This window comes from Hoplias malabaricus, chromosome 1 (assembly GCF_029633855.1).
Source record: "Hoplias malabaricus isolate fHopMal1 chromosome 1, fHopMal1.hap1, whole genome shotgun sequence".
Classification (NCBI taxonomy): domain Eukaryota; kingdom Metazoa; phylum Chordata; class Actinopteri; order Characiformes; family Erythrinidae; genus Hoplias; species Hoplias malabaricus.
The window spans coordinates 81766604-81792085 of NC_089800.1; the positions used below are offsets into that span (position 1 = coordinate 81766604).

Genomic DNA, 25482 nt, shown 5'->3' on the forward strand with positions numbered 1-25482 from the left:
CCAGTCACGGGAGTCTCAGGAGCTCGGTTTGTTTCACAGAACCGGATGCGATGACGTCAAAAAAGTCTTTTTTTTTTTGTTTCTTCTTCCAGTCCGGCGTTTGGTGGCGCTCAGTTACTAAACCGAGTCCGGACAGCGCCGCGCGGAGAGCAGCGGGAAAGCGGCGGAGGAGCGTCCGCATCTCACAAACCTGCGCTTCTTCTCCTCTGGCTCCGGCTACACAGGCTCTGGTACTGGCTCCGACTCTGGGCTCGGCTCCGGCTCCGTGCTTTGGCTGTTATTTTACCGGCTCTCGAGCCAAAGCCAGTTTGACTATCCTTTCACCGAGCAACCGGTGGAGTGAGAGAGAGAGAGAGAGAGAGAGAGAGAGAGAGAGAGAGAGAGAGAGAGAGAGAAACGACTCGCTTGCATCCCCTCTCCAGCGTGACTGCGTGTGTCTGCGTGCGCACAAGTGTGTACAGGCGCGCGCGTGTGAGCGAGGGTGTGTGTGTGTGTGTGGGAGCGTGTGTGTACGAATGTGTGTGTGTTGTCTTCTTTTTTTCGCATACAAGGAGGCTTTGAGCAGTGCGCGAGGAGGAGAGCAGCAGCAACAGTAACATCCTCCAGCGCGAGGACACTTCACTCCCGCCTTCTCTACACTTTAGTGCCGCGCGGGATAACGGGCCAAGAAGAGGACACTTTAATCACTCACGCGGCGAGAGCTTCACGATGCGCGCGGAAGGCAGTTTGGGGACGGAAGCGCGTGCATGAGGACAGAGAGGGAGTGAGAGAGAGAGGGAGGGAGGGAAAGATAGAAGGACAGAGAGGAAGAGGTTAGGAAGAGGGTTTAAGGATTAGAGGGGAAAAGAAAAGGAAAGGTTAGAGGGGGAGAGAGAGAGAGAGAGAGAGAGAGAGAGAGAGAGAGAGAGAGAGAGAGAGAAAGAAAGAAAGAAAGAAACAGCAGTATCTCCAGCAGGTGCGCCTTCATTATATTTTCTGAGCTTCTAAGTCATCAAAAAAAAAAAAAAAAAAAACAGATGGAAGGGATGGAGAGGGTGGAGAAGATGAAGATGATGCTGTGGTTGCTCGTCTCGTGCTCCTTGGCGTGCGCTCTCGCGCTGGAGGGTCAGGACGGCGGCAGCAGCGTCAAGAGGGACCCGAGTCAGACGCTGAGCTCGCGCTTGAAGCGCAGGAGCCTGTCGGTTGACTTCGCGGTGCCGTCGCTGCTGCGGCACTACATGGCGCTGTTCTCCAAGCGGCCGCTGAGCGACGAACGCGTGGCCGTGCGCGCGGCTCTCACCATGCGCTGCGCGCCGCTGCAGAGGACCGTTGCCAGCCTCATGGATGGGGACTCGGAGGGGGAGGGGCTCGTGAGCAGGGAAGGGGACGTGGTGCTGAAGGAGGAGTGGGAGGGGGTCGGCCCCGTGGAGAAGACCCGGGGGGCCCCCAGAGTTCTCCAGGTGGGCCTCAGCAACGCGAGCCGTAAGTCCAACCAAGTGGTGGTGGAGGTGGGCGCGCGCCTAGTGCGGCAGGGCTGTGGGGGCCTCCGCGCCGACCCCCGCGCCCCGTTCCTGCGCATGGACCTCAGCCGCGTGATGCGCTGGTGGCTCGGGGCCGAGGGCGGGCGGCTGCGCGTGCGGCTGTTGCCCGAGCGCAGGGCGCAGGTCCCGGGCACCGAGGAGCTGTACTCGGCCGCCATCAGAGCCGCAGACGCCCGGCTGACGCTGCACATGGAGAGCGGTAAGAGCGCGTGGAGGAAACCTCGTTGCTGTTGTGGCTGTTGTTATTGTTATTGTTGTTGTTTATGGCTTGTCAGAAACAATCACACTTACGGTATGCAAATTAAGTCCAGGCTGCTAGGAAACAAAAGTTGTAGAGTAACTTGTGAACTATTATATGGTGCTGGTTGTGTATGTATCTATCTGTCTTTATACGCAGATGCTGTTTGGTATTACAGCTCTTACTGTAAATTTATTTGTTGTCTATTATTTCCTATTTATTTATACATGTAAGCATTGGCTGTATTACTATCTATCTATCTATCTATCTATCTATCTATCTATCTATCTATCTATCTATGTCTAAGTTGTTTGATTGTTGGTTTGTTTACTTGCTTGTTGCTCTGAAGCAGGCCTGTGCTGTTTGTGTGAGAGAATGCAGGAGAAGTGAGGTACTGGGGGAGACATGTTGCTGTTTGTGGTGTTTCTTTGTTTACAGTGATCTGATCTGATTGGTGATAAGAATATGAGAAATGTTATGAGAACTTGCTGAATGCTGATTTGTTCATTTGTTACACTGCTGTATGTGTCGGTCTATGGGCCGAGGCGGCATTAGGCTTATAGACAAGTAGCTTTAAGACTTCACTGATGAAAGCGTGAAGTGTGTGTGTGTGTGTGTGTGTGGCGCAGATAACCTAGGCAGGCATGGACAGGAACTGTGAAATACAGCCGGTATCATTCAATTAGTTTTGATTTCTTCAAGCAGATCCCATAGTGGACCTACTTTGTGCTTTCTGGCTTTGGCAATCAGACCGCCAGCTCACTCTCTTTAATTCTCGCCTTATTAGTTTAAACAGTGTGTTCCGTTCTCAGGGGTGGCGTTCTGCTTGTTCTGCACAGGCAGAACACCGTAATTACCCGGGCTTTTTGCTGGAAATGTTTCAGACCTGGAAATGTAAAAAAAAAAAAATGTACGAGCTTTCATTAATTTCTGAGTTTGTTTGCATTTTTAGACCTGGGACCACTTGACACACTCGTCTATTAATATGACAGATTAATACAACAGCACTCAACCTTTTTAGCTCTCACCTACCATATGCAAATGTTGAAATACCTGTTTATGGGACATAGTGTGGGTTCCGCATATGTCAATTCTATTTAAAAAGTGCTTCTCAATCGTCCTTGTGGGTCACTGCTCTGCGTGTTGTAGTTTTCTCCTCACTCAATCACACACACTTCAATTTTGGAAGGCGCTGTTAATTAGCTCATTAGTTGCATCAGGTGTGTTGGGAGCTGGGGAATCTCTAAAAAAATGTGCCTGACAGAGGCCTACGAGGAGCAGGATTGAGAAGCTCTGGTTTAAAAATATTTAACAAAGAATTTCTGGTACATTCAAGTCACTAGATGTCAGTGTGATGGCTTGGAGAAATATTGGAGGGAAAAAAAGGTAACACTGGGTTTTTAAGGTTTTGTGGTTTGCAGGTTTCTCCCAAGGGCCTGTTTATGGCATTCGTAAGTTAATGCCTTTCAATCTTCATAGTAACGTCATTGTGTTTTATTGTGGAGTTGCTTGCTATGACCTCTGGCTGCTGGGCTCCTTTTCTGTCTCAGCCTCTCTGGTACAGACATTTACTATGCAATCATCTATCAAATCATGAGTAACCTTCCCTGGCAAATGCCTCTTGAATGGAGAGCAAATAGACTGAGAGAACAAACGCCATATCTCTTAGCAAGATGCCCCTCCGTACATAAACAGCATTGTTATGCAGAGTCTGTTCTCCTCAGGTCAGCCTGTACCAGGGAATCTCTGACTGAGGGTCTGGAGCCTTTATAGCAAGTCCCATTGGGGCTTCGTGATTTCACTGCATCTATACTCTCCTAAAATAAGGTTTTCTGCATGATTCTAGGTCTGGACATGTAGTACTGTGAGTAAGTCAGAGACCAGCCTTTACTAATACATTGCAGCTCCAGTTTTCCCCCTGATATTTATGTGTTTACATTTGAGAGGATTCTCATGCTTCATAATGAAGGATGAATAAATATAAAAATAAAATAAATGAATAATCTGGACCTCGCAAAAATAATCTAAAAGGTAATTCTTGCACCCAGCCACTGGCCGAAAACCACCCCATGTTCAGCTATCTATCTATCTGTTAGTGAGGAAATGAAAAAAAGATAAAAATAGAAAAAAATATGCAAATCATCAAAGATTTTGCTGGTGCTTTTGCAGGCTGATAACCAGAAAATTCAAGACTGAATTGTGGTATAGTGATGTTAGAGGTCAAGTCTTGCCTCATGATTCACATAGCCATGCTCCACACCTGTGAGCTGGAACTGGTCATGTGACAAAACTCACAGGTTTTCCCAGTTGTCTCTGTATGCTCCATCCTTGTAGTCTAGTGTTGTTCATTGTTGTTATTAATGTTGTCATGGTCATTTATTTCTTTGTAGGCGTTTTCTATAGGTTTGACCTATTGCTGATTCTTTATTCACTTCAGCACATAAAAGTATACTGTGATGAAGATGTTACTGTGTGTTTTCATTAGTATTTAAAATACTTGTAGTTGAATATTTTGGCTGCAGATTAAGTAAATAAACGGTGGTCAATGAGTTGTATGTTACACAAAATTGTTTATTTCAAAACTCATTTGTTCATTAATTCATTTAGCAACCAGTTCAGGCTCGCGGAGGGTCTAGATTCTACTGGGGGATGTAGGTAGGGACGCATACTTGAGAGGGAGCCAGTCCTTCACAGGGCAACACACACTCACATATATGGACAATTTAGCCACCAATCCACCTACCATCGTGTGTTTTTGGACTGTGGGAGGAAACCAGAGCACCCAGAGGAATGGTTCAAACTCAGTGTAAGCAACAGCATAAAAGTATTATTTATTCTCTGCTGGATTATGTAGAGTTGTCATGACTTCTTAAGGCTCTATAAGATTCACCCAAATCATTGAGTAGTTACGCTGTAAGTTGCCCATCTACACTGACAATCATTTCCTGAAAGCAGCTTTTTACTACATTTCCTTCTTCCATAATTGCTGTTACATGAGTGTAGGCTTCAGTGATGACAGGCTACTGCTCACTAAGTGGAGTCATTGTATTAAGTAACAATACGTACTATACGTATGTTTAAAGACTATTTCTCTGGAGGTTTTTAATATCTGAAATCTGAGTGTGTGATGATACTGTAACAGGGAAATTGTAACATTTATCTGGTTTGAAAGTAGAGTTTAGAAAATTGTGTTTACACCAATCAACCATAACACTTTGTATTTCTGTTTGTATTTTCCTAGCTCTATTCCTCCTAACGACCAATGCAAATTAAAATTACATACTGATATGTTGATAGCTGTATATGAGGTGATGCCCTGCGATGGACTTGTGTCCTGTCCAGGGTTTCTATTTACCTGCCCCCCCAATAGTTCCGGGTAACTATTCCACGCTGAGCTTATGGACTTGATCAGTCATATCCTAGAGTGAATGGTCATGAGAAACAATTTCCTGAAGCCTTCCTCTGTAACATAACTCGTATGTCAGTTCTAAGAATAGATACACATTAAAAGTTCATGAAGACAAACTTGTCTTTACAATATCCCAAGCAGGTCTGTAGACATGAGACAATTATTGATATGGATTATACCTTATTTAGTCTGTTTAGTCGTCTGTGGTCCATTCTGTGTTCGTATTTCAACCATACTGAACCAGAGTTGGTCTGAAAGTGGGCTAAAGCGAAGTTGTTCAGTGTCTCAGGGGTCTCAATATGCGTTTAGTTCAGATTATAGGGTTCACAATGGCAAGGCTATAATTGTTCTATCAAAGTGTACTAACAAACAAGTGGCATTCAGTTTTATTTTTAATAGAATCAGACCCTGCCAAGTGTGAATATACCCTAAAAGTCTTTCACTTGTACTTCCTTTGATTGTTGCAACTATATGTCCTTACTAAATCTGGCACTGTGGTGGTACCCACAGGGTACATATTCTGTACATTTCATGTCCGGGACATGTATCATGTTCTTATATTTTGCACACTTCTATAATGATAGATAAAAGGCCTTTAAGAAACACTAATGGACTTTAAAACTGCTGTTGTGCCACTATAAAGGTACATTTGCACTGTTTACACCTTTAGTGACCAATAATGTTCCTCTATGGTACCATACTTCTGAAACTGTAGCATACTCATAGACTACTTCTAACTCTTTGTTTTTTTTTTTAAAATAGAGAAGTGTTTAAATTTTTGGATCTGACAGCAACAGTTGTTGCATGAGTGGGCTCAGAGTTGGCCCCCAAAGGATAGGCCTCTCTTGAACACAGCTTTCTCCCTCACTGAATAAAAGAGAATCAATAACATGCCTGGTTGGCACAGTTTATCGCTTTCTCGTACAGGCTCGCAGTCTAACTTTGCATCTCGGCAGCAGCAGCATACTTTAACCTCTGCAGGCTGCTCACAGTGCTGGCTGTTGCATTGTGCGGTTGCATAAAAATCTCTGAAATGCCAGTCTTATTGGAATTCACGCTGCCATTACTTGGCCGAAAGCGATGCAGTTTCTCTCTGCCAAACTCGCCTTGGCTAGTGCTGCCGAGGCCGCCTTGACTTTTGTGCACCGAGCATCAAGTGTGGCTTAGTACATGTGTTCTAGGATTTGTTTGGAAAACATAAGCCTATTATCTCTGTGTGTGAAGCTTAGAGAGGAAATCATTGCTCTATGAAAACAATTGGGTGAGTTTTAAATTTTTTTTTTTCCCCTGACGTTGCCATCTATTGAGACAGTAATGATAATTATAAGATTACTATTTTGTAACAAATAGAGATACATGGATTCACGAAAGGAAGTATCTGGCCTTGTAGTTTGAATGCTGTTTGAGAAGCTGCATTTGAGATATTCTCTGTTGTATGCACACTATAACAATCATTCTACTGTTACTAAACCTGGCCCAGAGGTGAAGAGCTATGTATAGTCATCTGTCAGCTTTTCAGAGTCAGGAATTGATGTGTCGTACATTTGGAACAGGCACAGACACTGTAAAAAAAAAAATAAATAAAAAAAGAAGCACCATTATTTTCATAAATACTCTGGTAGGAGGCATTTTCTGTTGACGCTAGCATAAATATAAATGTCAAACATTGCTATTTACACCTTTTAAACTTTTGTGTAAATCAACCCTCAGAATATCTGGTTAAAAAAGGGCCAAAATTAAATTTTAAAAATGAATTAATAGGGGTTTGTCATCTTGTTGCTACAGTAACAGACTCTGCTCTTCTGGGAAGCCTTTATACTAGATGTTGAAACATTAGTGAGGTCAGGTACTGATGCTGCATGATTAGTTCTGGATTACAAAAGCCAACTCATCTCAGAGGTATTAGATGCTGCTACATTTCTACAAAGAACACAGTTCCACTGCTCTAAAGCCCCATGCTGTGTGCCTGTACCCCCCCCCCCCCCCCCCCCCGTGCTTAGGTTTTATTTTATTTCATGCTTTTCTCTGCATATTAAAAAAGCCTCCTGAGCAAAATGAAATGGCTGTGTCCACACTGTTTGCACGTTAGCTGAATACACTAAATAAAAGGGGTGTTTTTAAAGGCTGGACATATAGTGTAGCTTAGCCGAGGTCTCATCTCCAGTTACCAGTGCCTGTAGACTAATAATGTCTGTCTCCTTTTGAATGTGATGTTGACACACACTTGACTTAGATCGAGTGTGTGTAGGCATTCACAGCTGACACAGATGCTCTGCTAAGTGAGAGGCCTGCAGCAATCAATTGAGTCTTGACATTTAGCGCTTGTATCAATCAAACAGGAATGCAGAAATCAATAATCAGCCAAATGACACACAGGTTCATTATTCATGCATTTCTATGATCAATAGACTTAAGATATCATGGATTACATTCCAGGACCTCACTCAAGCTCCCAAGAGGACAAGAGCACATCAACATGATATGGTAGTCCATATCTACTGATGACATCTTTCGTCTTCTAATCATACGCTATCATCAACATTTATTGGATAAAGATGTTTGATGAGATTGAATGACAAAATGTTGGCATAACACATCAAGTCGAGGAAGATCCACGCAACACTCTCTGTGTAAAAAAAACATGCAGAGACTCAGAGATGGCCTGCAATGCGTAACTACAAAATCTTAACTAGGCACCTTGTGGCTTTGTGGAAGAGCGAATCAAGTAAACACTGACTGGTTATCCAGTAGTACTGGCTGCTGGACACAACACAATCAATACTCAACACAAAGTAGTATTAAAACAAATGAAGAAGTACAGTATTCTACAGGTTTAACTGAGTTGCCTTTAACGTAATACAAGGGCAACAAAATTAGCATTAGTTTTGGAAAATATTCAGTTTTCAAATATTCTTTGATTCATTCTGTTCAACAGAATTGAAGACTTTCTACTTTGTTACTTATTCATACATTACAGTTTGGATGCAAAATTTATCAGCCCCACTTACCATATGCATTTTATAGGCTGTAGTCCATCTGTTGTTCTGCATACATTGTAAGCCCCATTTCCCCTGTTCTTTAATGGTCAGGACCTCCATCATACCCCCACAGAGCAGATATTTATTTTACTTGGCTGACTATTCTTAGTCCATCACCAAAATTGAGGTGTTTAGAAACTCCAACAGCACTGCTATGTCTGATCCAATCTTATCAGTGTAACACACACTAACACTAACACAATAATACCTGTCCTGTGGTTCAGTGAGGATCCTGATCACCAAAGAATGGGGGGAAGGTGGCCTAACAATTTTGCAGACAACAGAAAGCCATTTACAGAACTACAAATTGTTCCTGTATGGCAGGTAGTGCAGATAAAATGTAGAAAGTTTAGAAAGAGTGCATTCATTTGAATGATATTGCTGATTTTGTATTTATGCTATATCACCAAACTCTACTCTGAATCTCACTACAGTTTTCTACACTTCAAATTAACCTCAGGTGAACCTTCTTAATAAAAGTTTACCACTGAATGGTCCCATTCTTTTCTGTTTGGTTCCATCCCTCCTCATTCCTCTTGTAGAGTATTTTATTCACTCTTCTTGCTTGCCGTTTTTTTTTTTTTTTCTCTTATTTTAAAAAAGCTGTCTAATTTGTCTTTTCTTTCAGCAAAATGTCTCTGAGCAGTAAAAAGAAATAAATGCTGCATAATTGTATGTTTAAATTTGTCTGGCAGTAAGTAATGCTCGAGCAGCATGTCTTTTAGCACAGAGGTGTAAACATTTCACTGTGTCCTTAAAGGGGGCCTAACAAAGCAATTGTTTGTGGCAGTCTTGAGCGCTGACATTTCGCTTAGCTGCATATCTTCATCGCTTGACTGACACCTAATGAGCTGGGACCAAACAAATTCATTTTAACATAGTTACAGCGATTCCTGCAAATTTAACCAAATTCCCCACGTCCCCAAAGGAGCTGTTGAGTGCGGGTAAGACACAAGACTATGGTGTTTCCCTATTGAAAGGCTCCCATTTTATTGGCTTTATGGGGATGTAATGCTTGGCTTTGCCACTGACACAGACTGATAAAAATCAATGCATCTTAATGAGCTGCCCTTCGAACCTATCACCATCTATTTACAATGCTAATATGCATGACTGCACTCTCAAGGGCTTATCTGCAAATGTGCTCGTTTGATGGCCAAATGCATAGGTTGGGCATAGCCTATCATAAGCTATGGGAAATGAAAACAGAACGTAGTGTCTCTGCTGCACTAATGGATAGGTCTGAGTGACTTCCAACAGCAGAGAGCACCTCCCCTCAAACCCCCGACACCCTGTCCCATTTGCTTAGCTATATTTATGGCCATTAGGGCACATCTACGGTATGTAATTTCTCCCGATTCTTTGCAGACAACAAACAAACAAGCAAATGGATGGATGAATGGCTGGGTAGATTTATTCATGAATAGATGGATGAATGAGTAGGTAGACGGATGGGTGGGTGGATGTATAGACAGATAATTGGGTGGGTGTGTAGATGGATGGGTGGATGCATTGCTGGGTGGGTGGATTGAGCAGTTGCAAATGATTCTGAAGAGCCATTCTTTAAATAACTAATTCAAGTAATTGGAAGTCAACACAAGTATCTCTGGATTCAGTGAGAGGATGCTGTAAATAAACCTAATTTCTTCAGCAGCTTGAAACAAACATGGTCTCCGTTCTGCTTTTTGGTCTCTTGGTGCGAAACTGAGCATATGCAAAGCCACAGAGAATTGGCAGAACCATCCGAGCTCTCTTAATGGGGTGTTTTCGCAAATTGCACTCAGTTATACAGATTCAGCTTTAGTAAATCCACTGAGAGGCCATGATTACATATATTGAACTTGACTGGCGCAGTTTTCTCTTGCAAACATGAATTTACTGAGTGTTTTAAAGTCTGATGACTCCAATATACACTTCAGCACAGTGTCAGGCTTTAATTCCAAGCATTAGTGGGTTCTAGTTCTCTACGTTGGGGTCTAAAAAGCTGAGACCACACTGAGAGTGAGACATTTTTTTTTAACATAAACCTGGAAGTAAACCTCATAAAGTGCCAAACTAAGGAAGGTTATATGAAGTCAAATGTTTTCCAATATTCTCTGCACCATTTCTAGGTCACTTTTGAAGTTTGAAGCAAATGTAGGACATTGTTGGTGCCTTTGAACCAAAAAGGTCAGATTTTATTCAAACCTTATCGTTTCTGTTGAAACCTGGGTTCAGAGACTCTCAGGTGGGTTTGATGTGGAAGCGGGCAGCTCCAGTGCTTGCTTTCAGATCGGGGACAGACCAAATACAAGTTCTTTATTGCTGTTTTTTTAAGGGACTGGGCAATTGGGCAATATATATCAGCATCATATTTATATATCAGTCTACTGCCAATGGGTTAGAACTGTGTCAAAGTATATTAACAAGCCATCTGCCTATTTACTGGTGAGCAGGAGACCAGGGACATTCACTATTACACCCAGTGGAGCTCTAATTACCATTTGTTCAGAACCTGAATCAGAGGAAGATGAATTGCCCGCTTGATATTAGCGTCAAGGTTATAAGCATTTCATCACCTTAATTGATGCAAGATGGGAAATATTCATTTCTTGATACATTTCAGTGTGGGTAAGGGCTGGTTATTCTGGTTCAAATAACTCAAGGTGACTTTAGTATTGTTCTCTAGCTTTACACCTGCAATCCCCAAAAGCTCTGGATATTTATGCTGGGTATATTTACTCCCAACACGTGAGGTTTTGATGAATTGCTTTGTGTATATCACGGAGGACAGAAATGTGCAGCTTAAAGCTAGACATAGAGATAGAGAGAGAGAGAGAAGGGGCAAAATAATGAGAGGGTTTAAAAAGGAGAAAGCAAGCAAGAAACGAAAGAATGCAAGAATGAGAGAAGGAAGGAGAGGAAGTGAAAGGCAAAATGTTTACAGAAGAATAGAAAGAGTATGGGTAGAGAGGAGCAAGCAAGAGAGAAATTGCAAAGAAAGAGAGAGAGAGAGAGAGAGAGAGAGAGAGAGAGAGAGAGAGAGAGAGAGAGAGAGAGAGAGGATAAGCAATGATTGCGTGATGCAGGAAGGTGATTGGTAAGCTTTTATGCACTCCTGTTGTGATATAAGTAGGTATCAGCACATTGCTCATTGGAATGCAGAGTGCTATCAAGTATCACTCAGCATGAAATGACCCTACAGAGAAATATCATGCTTTTATATAAGGACAGGACAATTACTTCATACCATTAAACACTCCATATACCCACATTAAGGGCAAGCAGCTTTTGGGGAACGTCTGACAGCTGTGTTTGGTCAGTGCTAGAGGTCAAAACTTTAGGTAAAACAAAAACCTCAACCTCCACACTACAGCAGAGCGGCAAATCTGCGATTGATGGAGCTCTGGACTGAGCTGAACAATGAGAACATAGATTATAGGATTAGAGCAAAATTGGCTCAAACCCGGCCAAGTTTCTGCCCCAGTGCTCGTGTAATTGTATGAGTAAGTGTTAAGTGTTGAGAAGAAAATGTTTAAAAATCCCAGTCACCGATCTCTTTATGCTAGATTTACTGTTAACTGATTTTCTAAATGAATGTGCCACACTCTCTCCTTCCTCTGCATGGGGAAAGCAGAGAGAATATTTATATTAACACTCTGTGAGTCAGCTCACACACTGCTCAGGAAAAGAGAAAGAGAGGGAGTGGGGGAAGGTGGGGAGGGCAGAAAAAAAAGAAGCAAGGAAATATGAGAGGAGAGAGTGTGAGCCAGAGTGGGATAGAAAGGTAGAGATAGACAAAGAAATTATGGGTTTGAGAGAGAGAGAGGGAAGTTATAACTGAAATAAGTTGTTTCCCATAGGCAATAAGCATCCCCCCAAAAAAAGAAAAATAAAAGCAATGAAATTCTGAATGCATCTAAAAGCAAGTTCCCCCCATTCTCTGCAGTTCAAAGTACTTCAGCCCCAGGCACTGCACCCAAAGAAGAGTCCCCTGTGCCAGCTGGTCTTAGAGCTAACACATTGGCTACCATCTAGTAGCATCTCTACAGCTCAGACCACCACTGCTGATCAAATTCCTATTCGAAAAAATTTCAAATACACACAAAATGTTTATCTGTAACTCTGGTGCATTCATTCGCTTATCCAGTTCAGGGTCACAGTAGGTCCAGAGCCTACCTGGAATCATTGGGCACAAGGCGGGAATACACCCTGGAGGGGGCGCCAGTCCTTCACAGTGCAACACACACAGACACACACATTCACTCACTGTGAGAGGAAACTCATGCAGACACAGGAAGAACACACCAAACTCCTCACAGACAGTCACCCAGAGCGGTACTTGAACCAACAATCAACAAGTCCCTGGAGCTGTGTGACTGTGACACTACCTGCTGCACCACTGTTCCACCCCAACTCTGGGACAACAGAATAACAAAACAAACTATTCTGTTACTGCATTATATGAGAGGATTACACGCTGGCCCTGTATCTTTTCTCCGTCAGAGATGCTCAGCAGAGGCACATCCTGATCAAGTACAGACTGAATGACCACAACCTGGTCATAGAGCAGGGCAGATAGAGGAAATCCTGGCTGCTCAAAGAAGAAAGGCTTTGTGCCCACTGTGAAGTAGAAGTGGTGGAGACAGAGATGTAGTTTCTCCTTCTCTGTGAAAAATACAAACATATCTGAGATAAATACTTTCCCAGAGTTCACTGAAATCCCTGATCCAGAAAAGCTGAGAGAAATGCAGGTACAGGGACAGAACGCTGCTCTGGCTGGCAGAAATGTACAGAGGGCCACAGTCTGAGGGAGAGTGTGTGTGTGTTAGCACAGCAAACATGCACAGCTATAACACTGCGCCAGTTGTGACACCAGTTTACATAGCAGTACACACAGACTACACAATTAATTATAATATGTAAATATAATTTACATAGCTAATCAAATAATCAATTACAGTGTGAAAATATTTAGGATTGCATGTTTATATTACCTTAATGAACTGTATACAGTATTTCTGTGAATCCTGTGTGTGTGTGTGTGTGTGTGTTGACTAATCAATTGTTTTATTTGGAATGAAGAGAGAAATGACGAGAGAGAAGGAAGTAAGGTTATGACATGAGATGTATTTATCAGAAAGAGTGGGATTTAACCATGACAGACGACCTCATTATGGTTCAATTCTGCATTCATATACTGCAATATTTTAATAATAAACATGAGTAATATGTTTATAATGTTTCTCTAATTTGTCTCTGTGCCTAAAGGTCAGCAAGGTGTGTGTTTACTGACTGGCCGACACCTCTCTAGTGATTAATACCCAGCCATTCCACATCTCAGGAAAAGAAAAGGCAATGATTTCTCTGTGCTTTGCCTTGAATAAATGGACTTCAGGTGGAGTTTGCAGTTCTAAAATTACAGATTGTAGTATCTGTTTCTGTGTGTGAATTGTTATGGTACAGTTCCACTAGCACTTTTTCTAAACACATATTTTTCATTACAGTGGAGAGTTTTGCTGCTTCGCATGGAGCATGGCCGTTTGTGACACAATAAAATCAGACTCGCCTTGGGGTGAATAACTTCAGCAAAGCTCAACTTTATGGCCACACGATTGTCCTTTACCAATCAAGCGCAAAACAGACAGGAATTCATATGGTGCTTCTGGAGCTCATCAGATTGTTTACTTAATTTCCATAAAAACAGAGGAACACCCACACAGTGAGCAGAACCATGTGGACAGAGAGTATGCTGTTAGGTTAAAAGTCTAAGTGTTCATAAACCGTTAGCCCCTCTTAACCCTGTTAATGAAAACTCGTAAGCATGTACTGTCCATTTTATTCATTCATTCATTGTCTGTAAGCACTTATCCAATTCAGGATCACTGTGGGTCCGGAGCCTACCTGGAATCACTGGGCGCTTGGCAGGAACACACCCTGGAGTTGGCGCCAGTTCTTCACAGGGCGACACACACACGCACACACGTTCACACCTAGGGACACTTTTGAGGCGCCGATTCACCTACCAACGTGTGTTTTTGGACCGTGGGAGGAAACCGGAGCACCCAGAGGAAACCCACGCAGACACAGGGAGAACACACCAACTTCACACACATAGTCATCCGGAGTGGGACTTGAACCCTCAACTTCCAGGTCCCTGGAGCTGTGTGATTGCAACACTACCTGCTGCGCCACCGTGCCGCCCTGCTCATTTTATAAGACACTTATATTGGTTTCAAAGGTTCACGGTGGCGCAGCAGGTAGTGTCGGGGTCACACAACTCCAGGGACCTGCTCCAGGTGACTGTCTGTGAGGAGTTGGTGTGTTCTCCCAGTGTCTGTGTTCCTCCGGGTGCTCCGGTTTCCTCCCACAGTCCAAAAACACACATTGGTAGGTGGATTGGTGTCTCAAAAGTGTCTGTAGGTTTGAGTGTGTGAGTGAATGTGTGAATGCAACACACGCCCTGTGAAGGACTGGCGCCCCCTCCAGAGTGTATTCCTGCCTTGCGCCTAATGATTACAGGTAGGCTCTGGACCCCCCGCGACCCTAAATTGGATAAGCGGTTACAGATAATGGATGGTTACAGATAATGGATGGATGGAGATTCATATAGAATGTTAGAGACAAATGCTCAGCTCTTGCTGTATAGTTTCTGTTAGTGTTCTTTCCAGTCCATCCGTTGTTGCTACAGAAAATGTTTGCTGGTGGACTGTTGTAGGTAGTCGACTCTGGCCGCACTACAGCATGTGATTCACTCTGTGGAGTGGAAGCAAACACATCCACCACCCAAATAATACCTGACCATTGATAAATGAGGTAAGAGGGACTAACACATTAAACAGAGAAACAGATCCACTTAGTTGATAATTGGACCTGAAAACTGAGCAAAGCAGGTACCGAAAAATATTCACTGAATGGATTATAGTGATGTTTAAGTTGTGTTAATATTTAAGAGTGAGTGTGTGTAGTGGCTTATAGATGAATGTCTGAGCGAGTGAGTAACTGATTAACTGTGAGATGCTCTGTGATGGACTGGCACCTCGTTCAAATTGTGTTCCCATCTGCCATCCAATGATTCCCAGTAGACCACACACCCGCCATGTCTCTGATCAAGATTAAGCAGTTACAGGAAATAAATGAATGAACAAGTGGATGAATAGATGCCATAGTTCCTCTTGACTTGTGGCCTGACTTGAGCAGCCAAATCCCTTACAATCACAAAAGCTTCTAAATTGATACTCTTTTACCGTTTAGTTGAAATTGTAGTTCTGGCTAATGTTAGGGTAGCGTTTATCATTGTTTTGACAAGCATGAGTTCCTAGCAGCTGCTGAGTGTGTCTACAGCATCTGCTATTCTTTGTGTGTGTGTCTAATAATCTCTGAAATGTGTCCACAAAAGGTCCAGCCCACAGTCAAGGTGAGAGCGAAAATTGTCTGGACAAAGAGTAAGCACATCATTAGTGAAAGTCTCAAGGTCCAGGGTGCAACAATTAAGAACACCCATATTGCCGAGGTTGGTGTCCATTCATCTTCATAATATGCCCAACAACGGCAGCGCAAAGACATAATCCTAACAGTTGCTCCCTCAGTTTTAAGGCTTATGATGGAGGACTGTCTCCAAGATGTTCGGTAAGAGGATTGTTGGAGAAGTAGCCTTGGACCAGAGGAGAAAACTTGTACTTAATGGGATATGATACAGCGTGAAAGCAGAGGTGCTGGCTGGAGCAGGAGGCACAGCTTATTTGTACACTAATCCAAGTGCCAGCCTTTTCCCAGTAGATATACAGCAAGGCACCCTCCCTCAGCCTGTCCTGGAAAAGGGAGGGGCATGGTAATGATGGACATGGGCTTTAAGCATGGTGGAGGAGGGTGTTTCTATGCAAGGCTGAGAAATGGAGTGATGAGCTTATCATCCTGGCTCAAGTCATTCTGTCGCATACCGCAAAATGTGCTCAGTGCCACGCAGGTGCCCAGCGAAAGCTTCACAGCTTTGCACCAGGACAGGTCATTGGACCTGAATACAGAGCGGCATACGCTCCTTCCTCGCACCCACGTTCTCCTAACCACGCGGCACTTATCTCTTCAGCTTGAGCAGCACAGAAAGAGAGAGAGAGAGCTGCCAAAGTTTTGAGTCAAACTTTCCGTCTGCCTGTCTCTCTCTCTCTCTCCCTCTCTCACTCTTTTCTCCTCAAGCACGAGGTGGAAATGGCAGTTGAAATTCAGAACGTCAAGGCCGCTGCTCTACACTTGAGAGCACAGATTATTCTGGCTGAAATATGGTGGCACATAATTGAAAACTGTTGAGGGAAGGAGCACTGTTTGCATGTGCTGGGAGACAGAAAAACATCAATCATCACGCCTGCCTGTTTATTTACTGCCATTGCGTTATTTGCACATGCTCATTTTCCTCACAGAGTTTGAGAAGACATCTTCTAAGACAAATTGCTTTCTACTACGTCTGCGTGCTGATTAAAGCCCAGCCCGCAGCCAGCCTTTTCTGGGTGGGGTTGGTTGACAGCCAATGTCGTGTCCAGTTATAGTGGGTTTTTTTTTTTCCTTTAAGACATTTTAAATCCATTATATATATGTCTTAGAGAGTTCAGCATGCTTGGAGGAGAATGTTAACTCCCAATTGGCTTCAGATGGCAGACACAGATTGATTAGCCTTACATTAGGTGATGGGGATGAATGGAGAACAGAGTGAGCCATGCTAGTTACGTTCTTTTAGACTCCTGACCTTTAATTCTCTCACATTAGAGCCAACATGTTGCCATTGAGGGACCCTCAACTCTGGAGTGAGCTATATGTTTGTTAGGAGCTAAATAAAAACTATGCCAAAGACAGAGACTCCATGCTTCAGATGTAGTTCTTAGTAACTTTGACGGAACACATGTTTTCAGTATCAAAATACATCTCCTGTGATCTAAATACACCCCCATTCCTGTCTGGTATAGACTGCATCTAATCATGACAGCAGTTGACTGTAGCACCCTACCATTTCTCTCCTTCATTTAACACTAGACAATCAAGGCAGACATGAAATGCAGAGATTTTTCCATCCCCTGTGGAGATACTTGTCTTTAATTGGACAGCAGTTATATGATACTTGATTTCATTAAAAAAATGTATATGGATGGTGTAACTTGTCACATTACAAAAACCATTTATTTCAAGCACTTAAGGAAAATAATGGTATAGAACCTCCTATTAAAAGAAATGTATCACTAAACAATATTAGAACAAATAATCTTGAAAGTGCCCTGGCACTTTTATAGACACTTGAGAATTCTGCTTGTCAAAATTGACATATATGGTATAACACAGAACAGGGGGCAGCTATCCCAGTTCCCAAGGAGCAGTTGGGGGTTAGGTGCCTTGCTCAAGGGCATTTTAACTAAGGATTAAGGGAGGAGACAGCATTTTCCCTTCACTCATTTGCCCCTAAGGATCGAACCGGAGAACTTCAGATCCCACTTTTGAGTTTCAGCATCATTTGTGAAATATTTCAACCGGTAGCTTGAACTGATACATCAGCAGCACCACATGAGTGTATTCAAACACAGCAAGTCGCTGCCAGTGCCAGCTGGATGACATTACATTGACCTTCTTGGACAGGCCATTGACTTGGCCTCGAAACGCCAAGTCTGACACATTTGTCTTATTCAGGCGTTTCCTGACCTGCCGGGTCATTTCACGGGTGTGAAAAAGAACGGAGCCCGAGGAGAAAGGCGTTATGGATGGAACTGGCAGTGTGACAGGAAAGGACGAGTTTCTTTTTTCTCATCCAGTTGGCAATATTGTTGTTGATGGCTCAGCAGCATTTTGCTTATCGTTAATAATAAAAGAATTGCTGACCTAAAAAAGCTGTGCCGATAACTTGAGCTTTTGTTGCCCCAGCAGCGCAGAGGATCAAATTGGAACAGAACAGGCCAACACAGCATGACAAAACACAACACCCCCCACCCCCCTACAAACCCCTTGGACTGAGCAGAAAGAAGATGTGTTTCACAAAGTTAAAAAAGTCATAGTGAAATAACCCCATAAATAACTCAACGCAGATATCTCATTTAGGCTGATTCATTTCTGCTGCCGGTAACAGTCTTCCATTTAATGTTTTATTTATTTCATTTTTGACTCCTCATAATGGGATTAGAGACATTTAGTCATTGATCACAAAATTAATTAAATAAGTAGATATTAGTTCCTCCCTGTAGCAGAAATCCAAGTGTGGATTCTAGACTCATGGAAAGACATGCTAACTCTTTTCTTTTATGCTAAGCACCTGAGAAATCACATATTAAGTTGTTAGGTTTTAGACACATGAATGATTTTAATGTTTACCCATATACTTCTGAAACAAGAGAACACAGAACATAAACAAAAATGTCTCAGTGTCTCTCATGCATTTAGACTCAGGAATCAAGAAACGGAATTGTGCACTGAAATGGAGACAGGCAATCTCTGCACCATTCCTCGCCACCTGAGAAAGCTTTTTGCATTTCACGATGGACATATGAATTTTCTCATCACAGTCTCTCCACCTCGAAAATCCAGTGCCTTTGAGTGTACCCCAGCAGCAGTGAGCTTATGCACAACAAGCGGGGAAAGGGACTGAGTTGGACGGGGACAACCTGAAAGGTACATACTTGTTTTTCCTTCAAAAGCTGAGGAAGTATCTGTTCTGGTAGCAGCTTTTATGTGTGAACAGTTGTATTTAATAGCCTGGCTCATTGGACTGGATCATAAGGGCCTCTTTTCTGGCCCTGAAGTGGGACCCACACAGACAGGGCAGTAGATGCTCATTGGCTGGGCATGGAAAACTGAGCAACGGCTAATAAGCATGGGGAATAGGGGCTGCTTCCCTGAGAATTCGAGACCTGACAGCTCCTTTGATCAGCCCATTTGCTCTTACTTCTGACCACATGATTGCTGCCCTGCTGGCCACTGAGGTATAGACAGACTCTGATCCCATTCAGTCATTCCCTGGGTTTCCTCTGAATGTTCGACTAAGTCTGTCACCAAACCCAACTGCACACTTGTCTAGTGGGTCAATTCACCACTTATGTTTGGCCACTGCGATCAAGATGGGGATCCCATTCCCACTCAGTCTGGGCCTACAGTTGAGCTTCTTAGCAGGCAGTATCAGCAAAACACAAGAAGAAACGACTAGATTGCAGCCCGCACATAGCAGGGTGTACATCGGGGAAGAGACAGGCTCAGACCTCCAGATGGGAGCCACGCTCAGCTTGATTTGAGCGGTGATGCGGCAAGGCCTGGATTCATCCTATTCTTCCCGCTTTACCGCTTTAGTATTGAGCAGGGCTCAATCAGATGCCTGATGAATGCCAGCCTCTCACTGGATGGGCAATAAAAAAACAAACAAACCAATGGGGGAGGCAAAATTAATGGCTATGGCTGGGCAAGGAGGCTACCTCCTGCTCTTACCCTGATTAAACAGGGACCATCAGAGAGGAAGAGGCCATTAGAGATTGATTGTATTGACTTTATAGCTGTCAGTGGAGAAAGACGTGGTGGCATCCATTTTTTTTTCTTACTTTCACTCTTTATGTCCATACCCTTAGCTGGGAAAACAAACTCAGATGTTTGCCTGCCTGTTTTGCTGCACCTAGCCTGGTCAACATAAGGCCTCAGCATGGACAAGGACTGCTCGTCCTGAGGAGTCATGAAAGAGCTTTTTAAACCGAAGCACTTGCTTCAAAGTGAAGAGTACTTTTGGGCAAACATTTCTGAAACTCTTCTGAAAGAATGCTTAAGCTACACTACAAAAAGTAGCTGAAACCCATGTCTACAAAGTGCATGAAGGAAAGTGGTCAGGGAGGAATGTGCTGACATTTGAAGATCCGGCAAAGAGGCTTAATGTTGTACAGACAGGGGTGAAGAGCTGCCACGAATTTTAAGCAAGTCATCACAGCAGTCTTACGTTGAGAGCATAAATCCTTCAGAGACTAAGGAGCAGTCACAGCAACTGTTGAACAAATCACAAGCATGATGGTTCAGCTGCACAATTAGTCAATCACGCCCTTCTCACAGTGTAATAATAGTATGATTAGATAAAGGGCTTATTCTGCGAAAGGGCACATACTGTGAAGCATAGCAGGAAATTTCATCCGTCTTCCAGTGTTGAGAGAAAACGCATGCATAACTGACCAAATTAGCTAATTTGTGTCTGTTGTCATTTTGACTGCTTTCAACTCTGCGTGTGATGTCTAGTTTGTTTTATTGATTTGAGAAAGACACGCCTCTCTGAGGCTGCGGGGGTTTGCTGCCCTCCTCCATCGCTATCACTGTCAATTTGCTTGATCTGACGATAAGCCTTCAATCGGCAACACCCTGTGGATTTGCAAGGACTGCCATGGCTGATAAAGGGCCCTTGTGAATACAGAGTGGACACGCTGCCCACACAGCTCTGAGGGACTGGGGAGGATTTGCACATTGATCCATAGCCAAGCCTCCCACTGAGCAGGGCTTGTTTGAATAAATGGCAAGAATTTGATCTGTAGGTTAGGGAAACAGGGGCTGGGTCAAGACTCCTAAAATTTCAGGAGCAAGATCTCTTAGCAATGGGAAAGCTGCCTAAACTCTTCAAAATAAAGCTTCCTCAGGGGATGTGCAGTTCTAGGAAAATTCTTTTACTGATCTAGAACACTTACATTATGTGAAAGTTCTTTAGTTAGAGTTTCTTTCATTTTAAATATTTCCTTTCACACTTTCATCTCATTTGCAAAACCGGTATCTAAAATATCATTTTAAGGAAGCAAAAGTGGTGCTTTTATGGCAGTGATGACATCCAAAAACTCTCTTTTATGTGTGTGTAAGTCTGGTGATACATAATGGACACAAGAACGAATAGCAGTTAAGTACAGCTGTTAGAAAGGACGTTTGGCTGTGAAGGAGATTAGCTCTTTGATCAAGAAACACAGTCCATCTAGAGTGCCAAAAAAGCTCCTTTACTATTGTAATGGAAGCTAATTGGGATGAGAAAGAGGAGCATGTGATGAAGTAAATGAGTGAGCAGGTCTAATTTGACTCCCCCACAAGCCCTGAGGCATCTTTTTTCCTCAGTGTCCCTGGAACCATATTTCAAACTAAATCACACTCTGAACAGTACAGCCTGATAAGTTTAGAAAATGGATTTCTTTTGTACACATATGCTGCAAAATTGGAAATTATAGGCTACAAAAGACAGCTAGAGGCATGCTGAATTTTACCCTTGGAGAGTGCACCTGATGGCAGCACATGAAAAGACAGATTTATGCTCACAGGGTATTACCTTTTTTGCTTTTTTCCCCTTTATCCTTTTTCTATGTTCAATTTTTTATATCATTTCTCAAACTCCTCTAAAAAGAGGTCTAAAGTATCCAAGAAATGTGTACAGTTTGGTCCATTTTGACATACACATTTTTATACACCACACTAACCCTGCACCTATAACACATGAAAGTAAAGCCTACACACTAATATAATGACATTGCTTTGGTAGTAGGGCGGCATGGTGGCGCAGCAGGTAGTGTCGCAGTTACATGGCTCCAGGGGCCTGGAGGTTGTGGGTTCGATTCCCACTCCAGGTGACTGTCTATGAGGAGTTTGGTGTGTTTTCCCCGTGTCCGCGTGGGTTTCCTCCAGGTGCTGTGGTTTCCTCCCACAGTCCAAAAGCACACGTTGGTAGGTGGATTGGAGTCTCAAAAGTAAGTGTGTGCAGGGTGTATTCCCACCTTGTGCCCAATCATTCCAGGTAGGCTCTGGACCCACCACAACCCTGAACTGGATAAGTGGTTACATATAATGAATGAATGTTTTGGTAGTGTGGACCATGCCTCCAGCACAGGGGTAAAGTGTGAGAAGTGTCTAAAAAAATAAAAAAAAAAGCTTTAAGCTAAGACTTTTAGCCAGCTGCAAGAAAGGCCAAATACTCTTTTATAATCCAAAAAATATGACTGCGAAACAGTGTATTTGTGTGTGAAAGGTTTGGTACAGTAACTGAAAGGAGGAGTCCATTATAGAATGTGAAGCTGAAAGAAGGAGGAGCTTTAGACAAACTACATAACTCGGGGTCCAGAAATGTAGACTGTTTCTGTCCAGCAAGAAAAAGCCCTCTGGTTGTATGCAAAAGTCTGGGGACTCTTGTTCAACTGACTTGTGCAATTTTTAATCACTGAAATATCAGCTGATTTTATTGGAAGAAGAGCGGCTAGAATGTGGCCTGCAGAAGTTATAGCCCGTGTATTTTAATGTGTAAAATGGTAAATTCAGCAAATAAAGAGAAACGGTGCAATACAATTTGCAGAGTTGTATTTAAGAGAGATACAGAGCCTATATTATCTAATTTTAACCTAGAAAATTAATAAAGCATACACATGGTCCAGCCATATTATTAAGATGACCTTTTGTTTCTACACTCATTGTCTGTATTATCAGCTCCCTTGAACATACAGGTGCACTTTGTGGTTCCATAATTTCTGTGCATACTTTGCCCTCATTTACCCTGGTCTTCACTGGTCAGGACCCCATCAGGGCCATCATAGAGCATGGTATGATTTGAGTAGTGGATCATTCCCAGTGTCGCAGTGACATTGACTTGGTGGTGGTATGGTTGTGTGGTGATGTGTGTTGTGCTGCTATGAGTGGATCAGACACAGCAGTGCTACTGAAATTTATATGTCCACTCACTGTTCACTTTTTTCCACCTTGTAGATGTAAAGTCAGATACATCTATTCTATTGCTCATCTATTCTCTAGACTTCTAGTCTTCTACACCGTCCACAGGACGCTACTGGCCGGATATTTTTGGTTGGAAGACAATTCTCAGTTCAGAAGTGGCACTAAGGTGTTTAAAATCCAAGGTGTAGCACTGTTGTGTCTGATACATGCGTACCAGCACAAGAAACACTAACACACCTCAACACACCAGTGTCCATGCAGTGCAAAGACTGATCCACTACTCAAATACTGCTCAGTTTTTGGTGGTCCTGAGGGGGTCCTGATCAGGGACGAACAGGATGAAAGTGGGCTAGCATGCAGTATCATCAAATGGACTAGTCTATAATTGTAAATTGAGCTCATAAACTGGACAATGAGTGTAGGTACAAAGAGGTCATCTTTATAATATGGTTGACTGGTTTAATTTGAGCAGTGTCCAAGATTTGCAGGGCACAGCAGAATATATTGAACAAGATGCCTCTTTGAAAATAATAACCTAGAGATGTAATCCCATTGTGGTTCATTCATTGTCTGTAACCGCTTATCCAATTCAGGACCATGGTGGGTCCAGAACCTAGCCAGAATCATTAGGTGCAAGGTGGGAACACACCCTGGAAGGGGTGCCAGTCCTTCACAGGGCAACACACACACCTATGGACACTTTTGAGTCACCAATCCACCTACCAACGTGAGTTTTTGAACCAAGGGAGGAAACCCACGCAGACACAGGGAGAACACAACAAATTCCTCACAGACAGTCACCCGGAGCAGGAATTGAACCCACAACCTCCAGGTCCCTGGAGCTGTGTGACTGCAACTACCTGCTGCGCCACCGTGCTTGTCTTTTTCTTTCTGTTTAATGACTCTCAAGGGGCCTTGGGCACTCATCCAGTTAAAAAATACAGAGCTTCTGACAGTGAGGAAGCGAAATGTCTGCCAAAGTATAGGCTAGTGTATACTGGCATGGCCCACTACTTAAGGCAGTATCTGATGTTCAAGCTCTTTTTCAGTTTCACTTCATCTCTCCCTGGCCTCTTGTAATGGATTTAGTTCAGTAGTGATTCTAAAAACCAGTCCTCAGAACCCTCTGCTTTGCTCTGTCCCAGCTCCCAAAACAAAGGTGATTTTTTTTTTTTTTAGACGATGGCTGCCAGGAAGAATTCTGCTATATTTGAAATGTGTTATTTTTTATCCCTTACTTTCCCTTTGCCTACTCTCTCTTTAAAGTGGATTTTCTTGTATAAAATCTACTCAAACAAATATCTCCCAGAAAAATGTATAACTTGTATTGATGGGTATTTTTGACTGGGAACGTTTAAAAGGATAGTCTCAAGCTTTTGTAAAATACTGTATCATTTAATAACCAGAGAAAAAAAATCAATTTAATTTTTATTGTAGCGTCTAAACAGCAAGAAATTGGCAGTTTATTTAAGCCTCAAGCCTTTAAGCAAAATTTAAGCACAATTTGTGTTGCCAGTCTGTAATGCTAAAGTGGTTGAAAAACAAAAAACATGCTTAAACAACTCCTGTTGGAATCTCCTAACGATTTCTCCATTCTAGCTATTTAAACTCAGCACACCTCAGTTTCACATCCCAGATGTCTGACTGAATATTGCATGTTTCAAGCAAAGATTCGCAGAATACTGCAGCAGGAACATCAGGAGATCTCCAGCCCCTTCTGCCTCTGACATGAATTACCTGTCGAAAACAACAAGGCTCTCAGTGCTAAAAGGTCATAAACTTTAGAGGATACTTAAGCTGCACTTAGCTCTGTCTCTATCACGTAGGAATAGAAAGTGACATATGTTACGACTGAACTCAGCAACAAAATGTTAACAGCTGTGATGACCCAAATAAAGCTTCATGTTTCTTCCAGTGAGTTAAAGCATGCACACACACACACACACACACACACACTCACACACACACACACAACACCCGGAGTAAAACTGCACTGCTCAGAATTCACTAAGGAAATTTACAGGCACAATAACCAATTTGGAAGCCCAAAAGTAACAAAAGGTTTTTATAGAAGTCATCATTTACAAACTCCATTTCCAGAGACGATGGGATGTTTTTGTGGAATGCAGTAATAACAAGAATATGCTATTTTTTTTTTCAATTTTTTTTGTACCTAGCATTTATTTAACTGACAAAAGAACATAGAAATGTTTTTCAAACTTTTCCAACTGCTCGACAGCAGTGTTGAATGAGCGGGAACTTCAAGCCCTCAGATGGCACTTTATAGGTAATTGTCATGCTGGAATAATAAATATAACAATATGGAGTTGGGTGTACTTCAAAACACTGTTATGTATCAAAAACAGCACTGCGTCAAATAATGCAACTCTATAATTCAAGAATGAAGCCATATATTAATTCCGTACGGATTCTCTAACGAGTTCTCTGGGCCAAGCTATTCTCAGAGGGTACAAAAGACAATAGAAACATATGCTGTTTTCAGAGTTGTCAATATTTCAGCTTGTTTTCATGTGAAATGAATGTCATATTTTTCATGATTATGTGCGGCTATTTTTAAAACACATTCAGAACAGAATTTCTGGCATGGGACACTAGGGG

The 25482-nt window shown here is 42.7% G+C and overlaps 1 protein-coding gene across 2 annotated transcripts in view; it reads left to right on the forward strand.

The window, feature by feature from the left end:
• The first annotated feature begins 1050 nt into the window (after window positions 1–1050).
• Window positions 1051–25482, forward strand: part of alk (ALK receptor tyrosine kinase) — a 453640-nt gene continuing 429208 nt past the window's right edge. The window contains exon 1 of one of the 2 annotated variants that reach the window (XM_066675096.1): window positions 1051–1719. In XM_066675096.1, the coding sequence (XP_066531193.1) occupies window positions 1053–1719 (667 nt within the window). In that variant the 5' untranslated portion in view covers window positions 1051–1052. The remainder of the gene's footprint in view (window positions 1720–25482) is intronic. The other variant, XM_066675104.1, reaches the window with a different exon arrangement.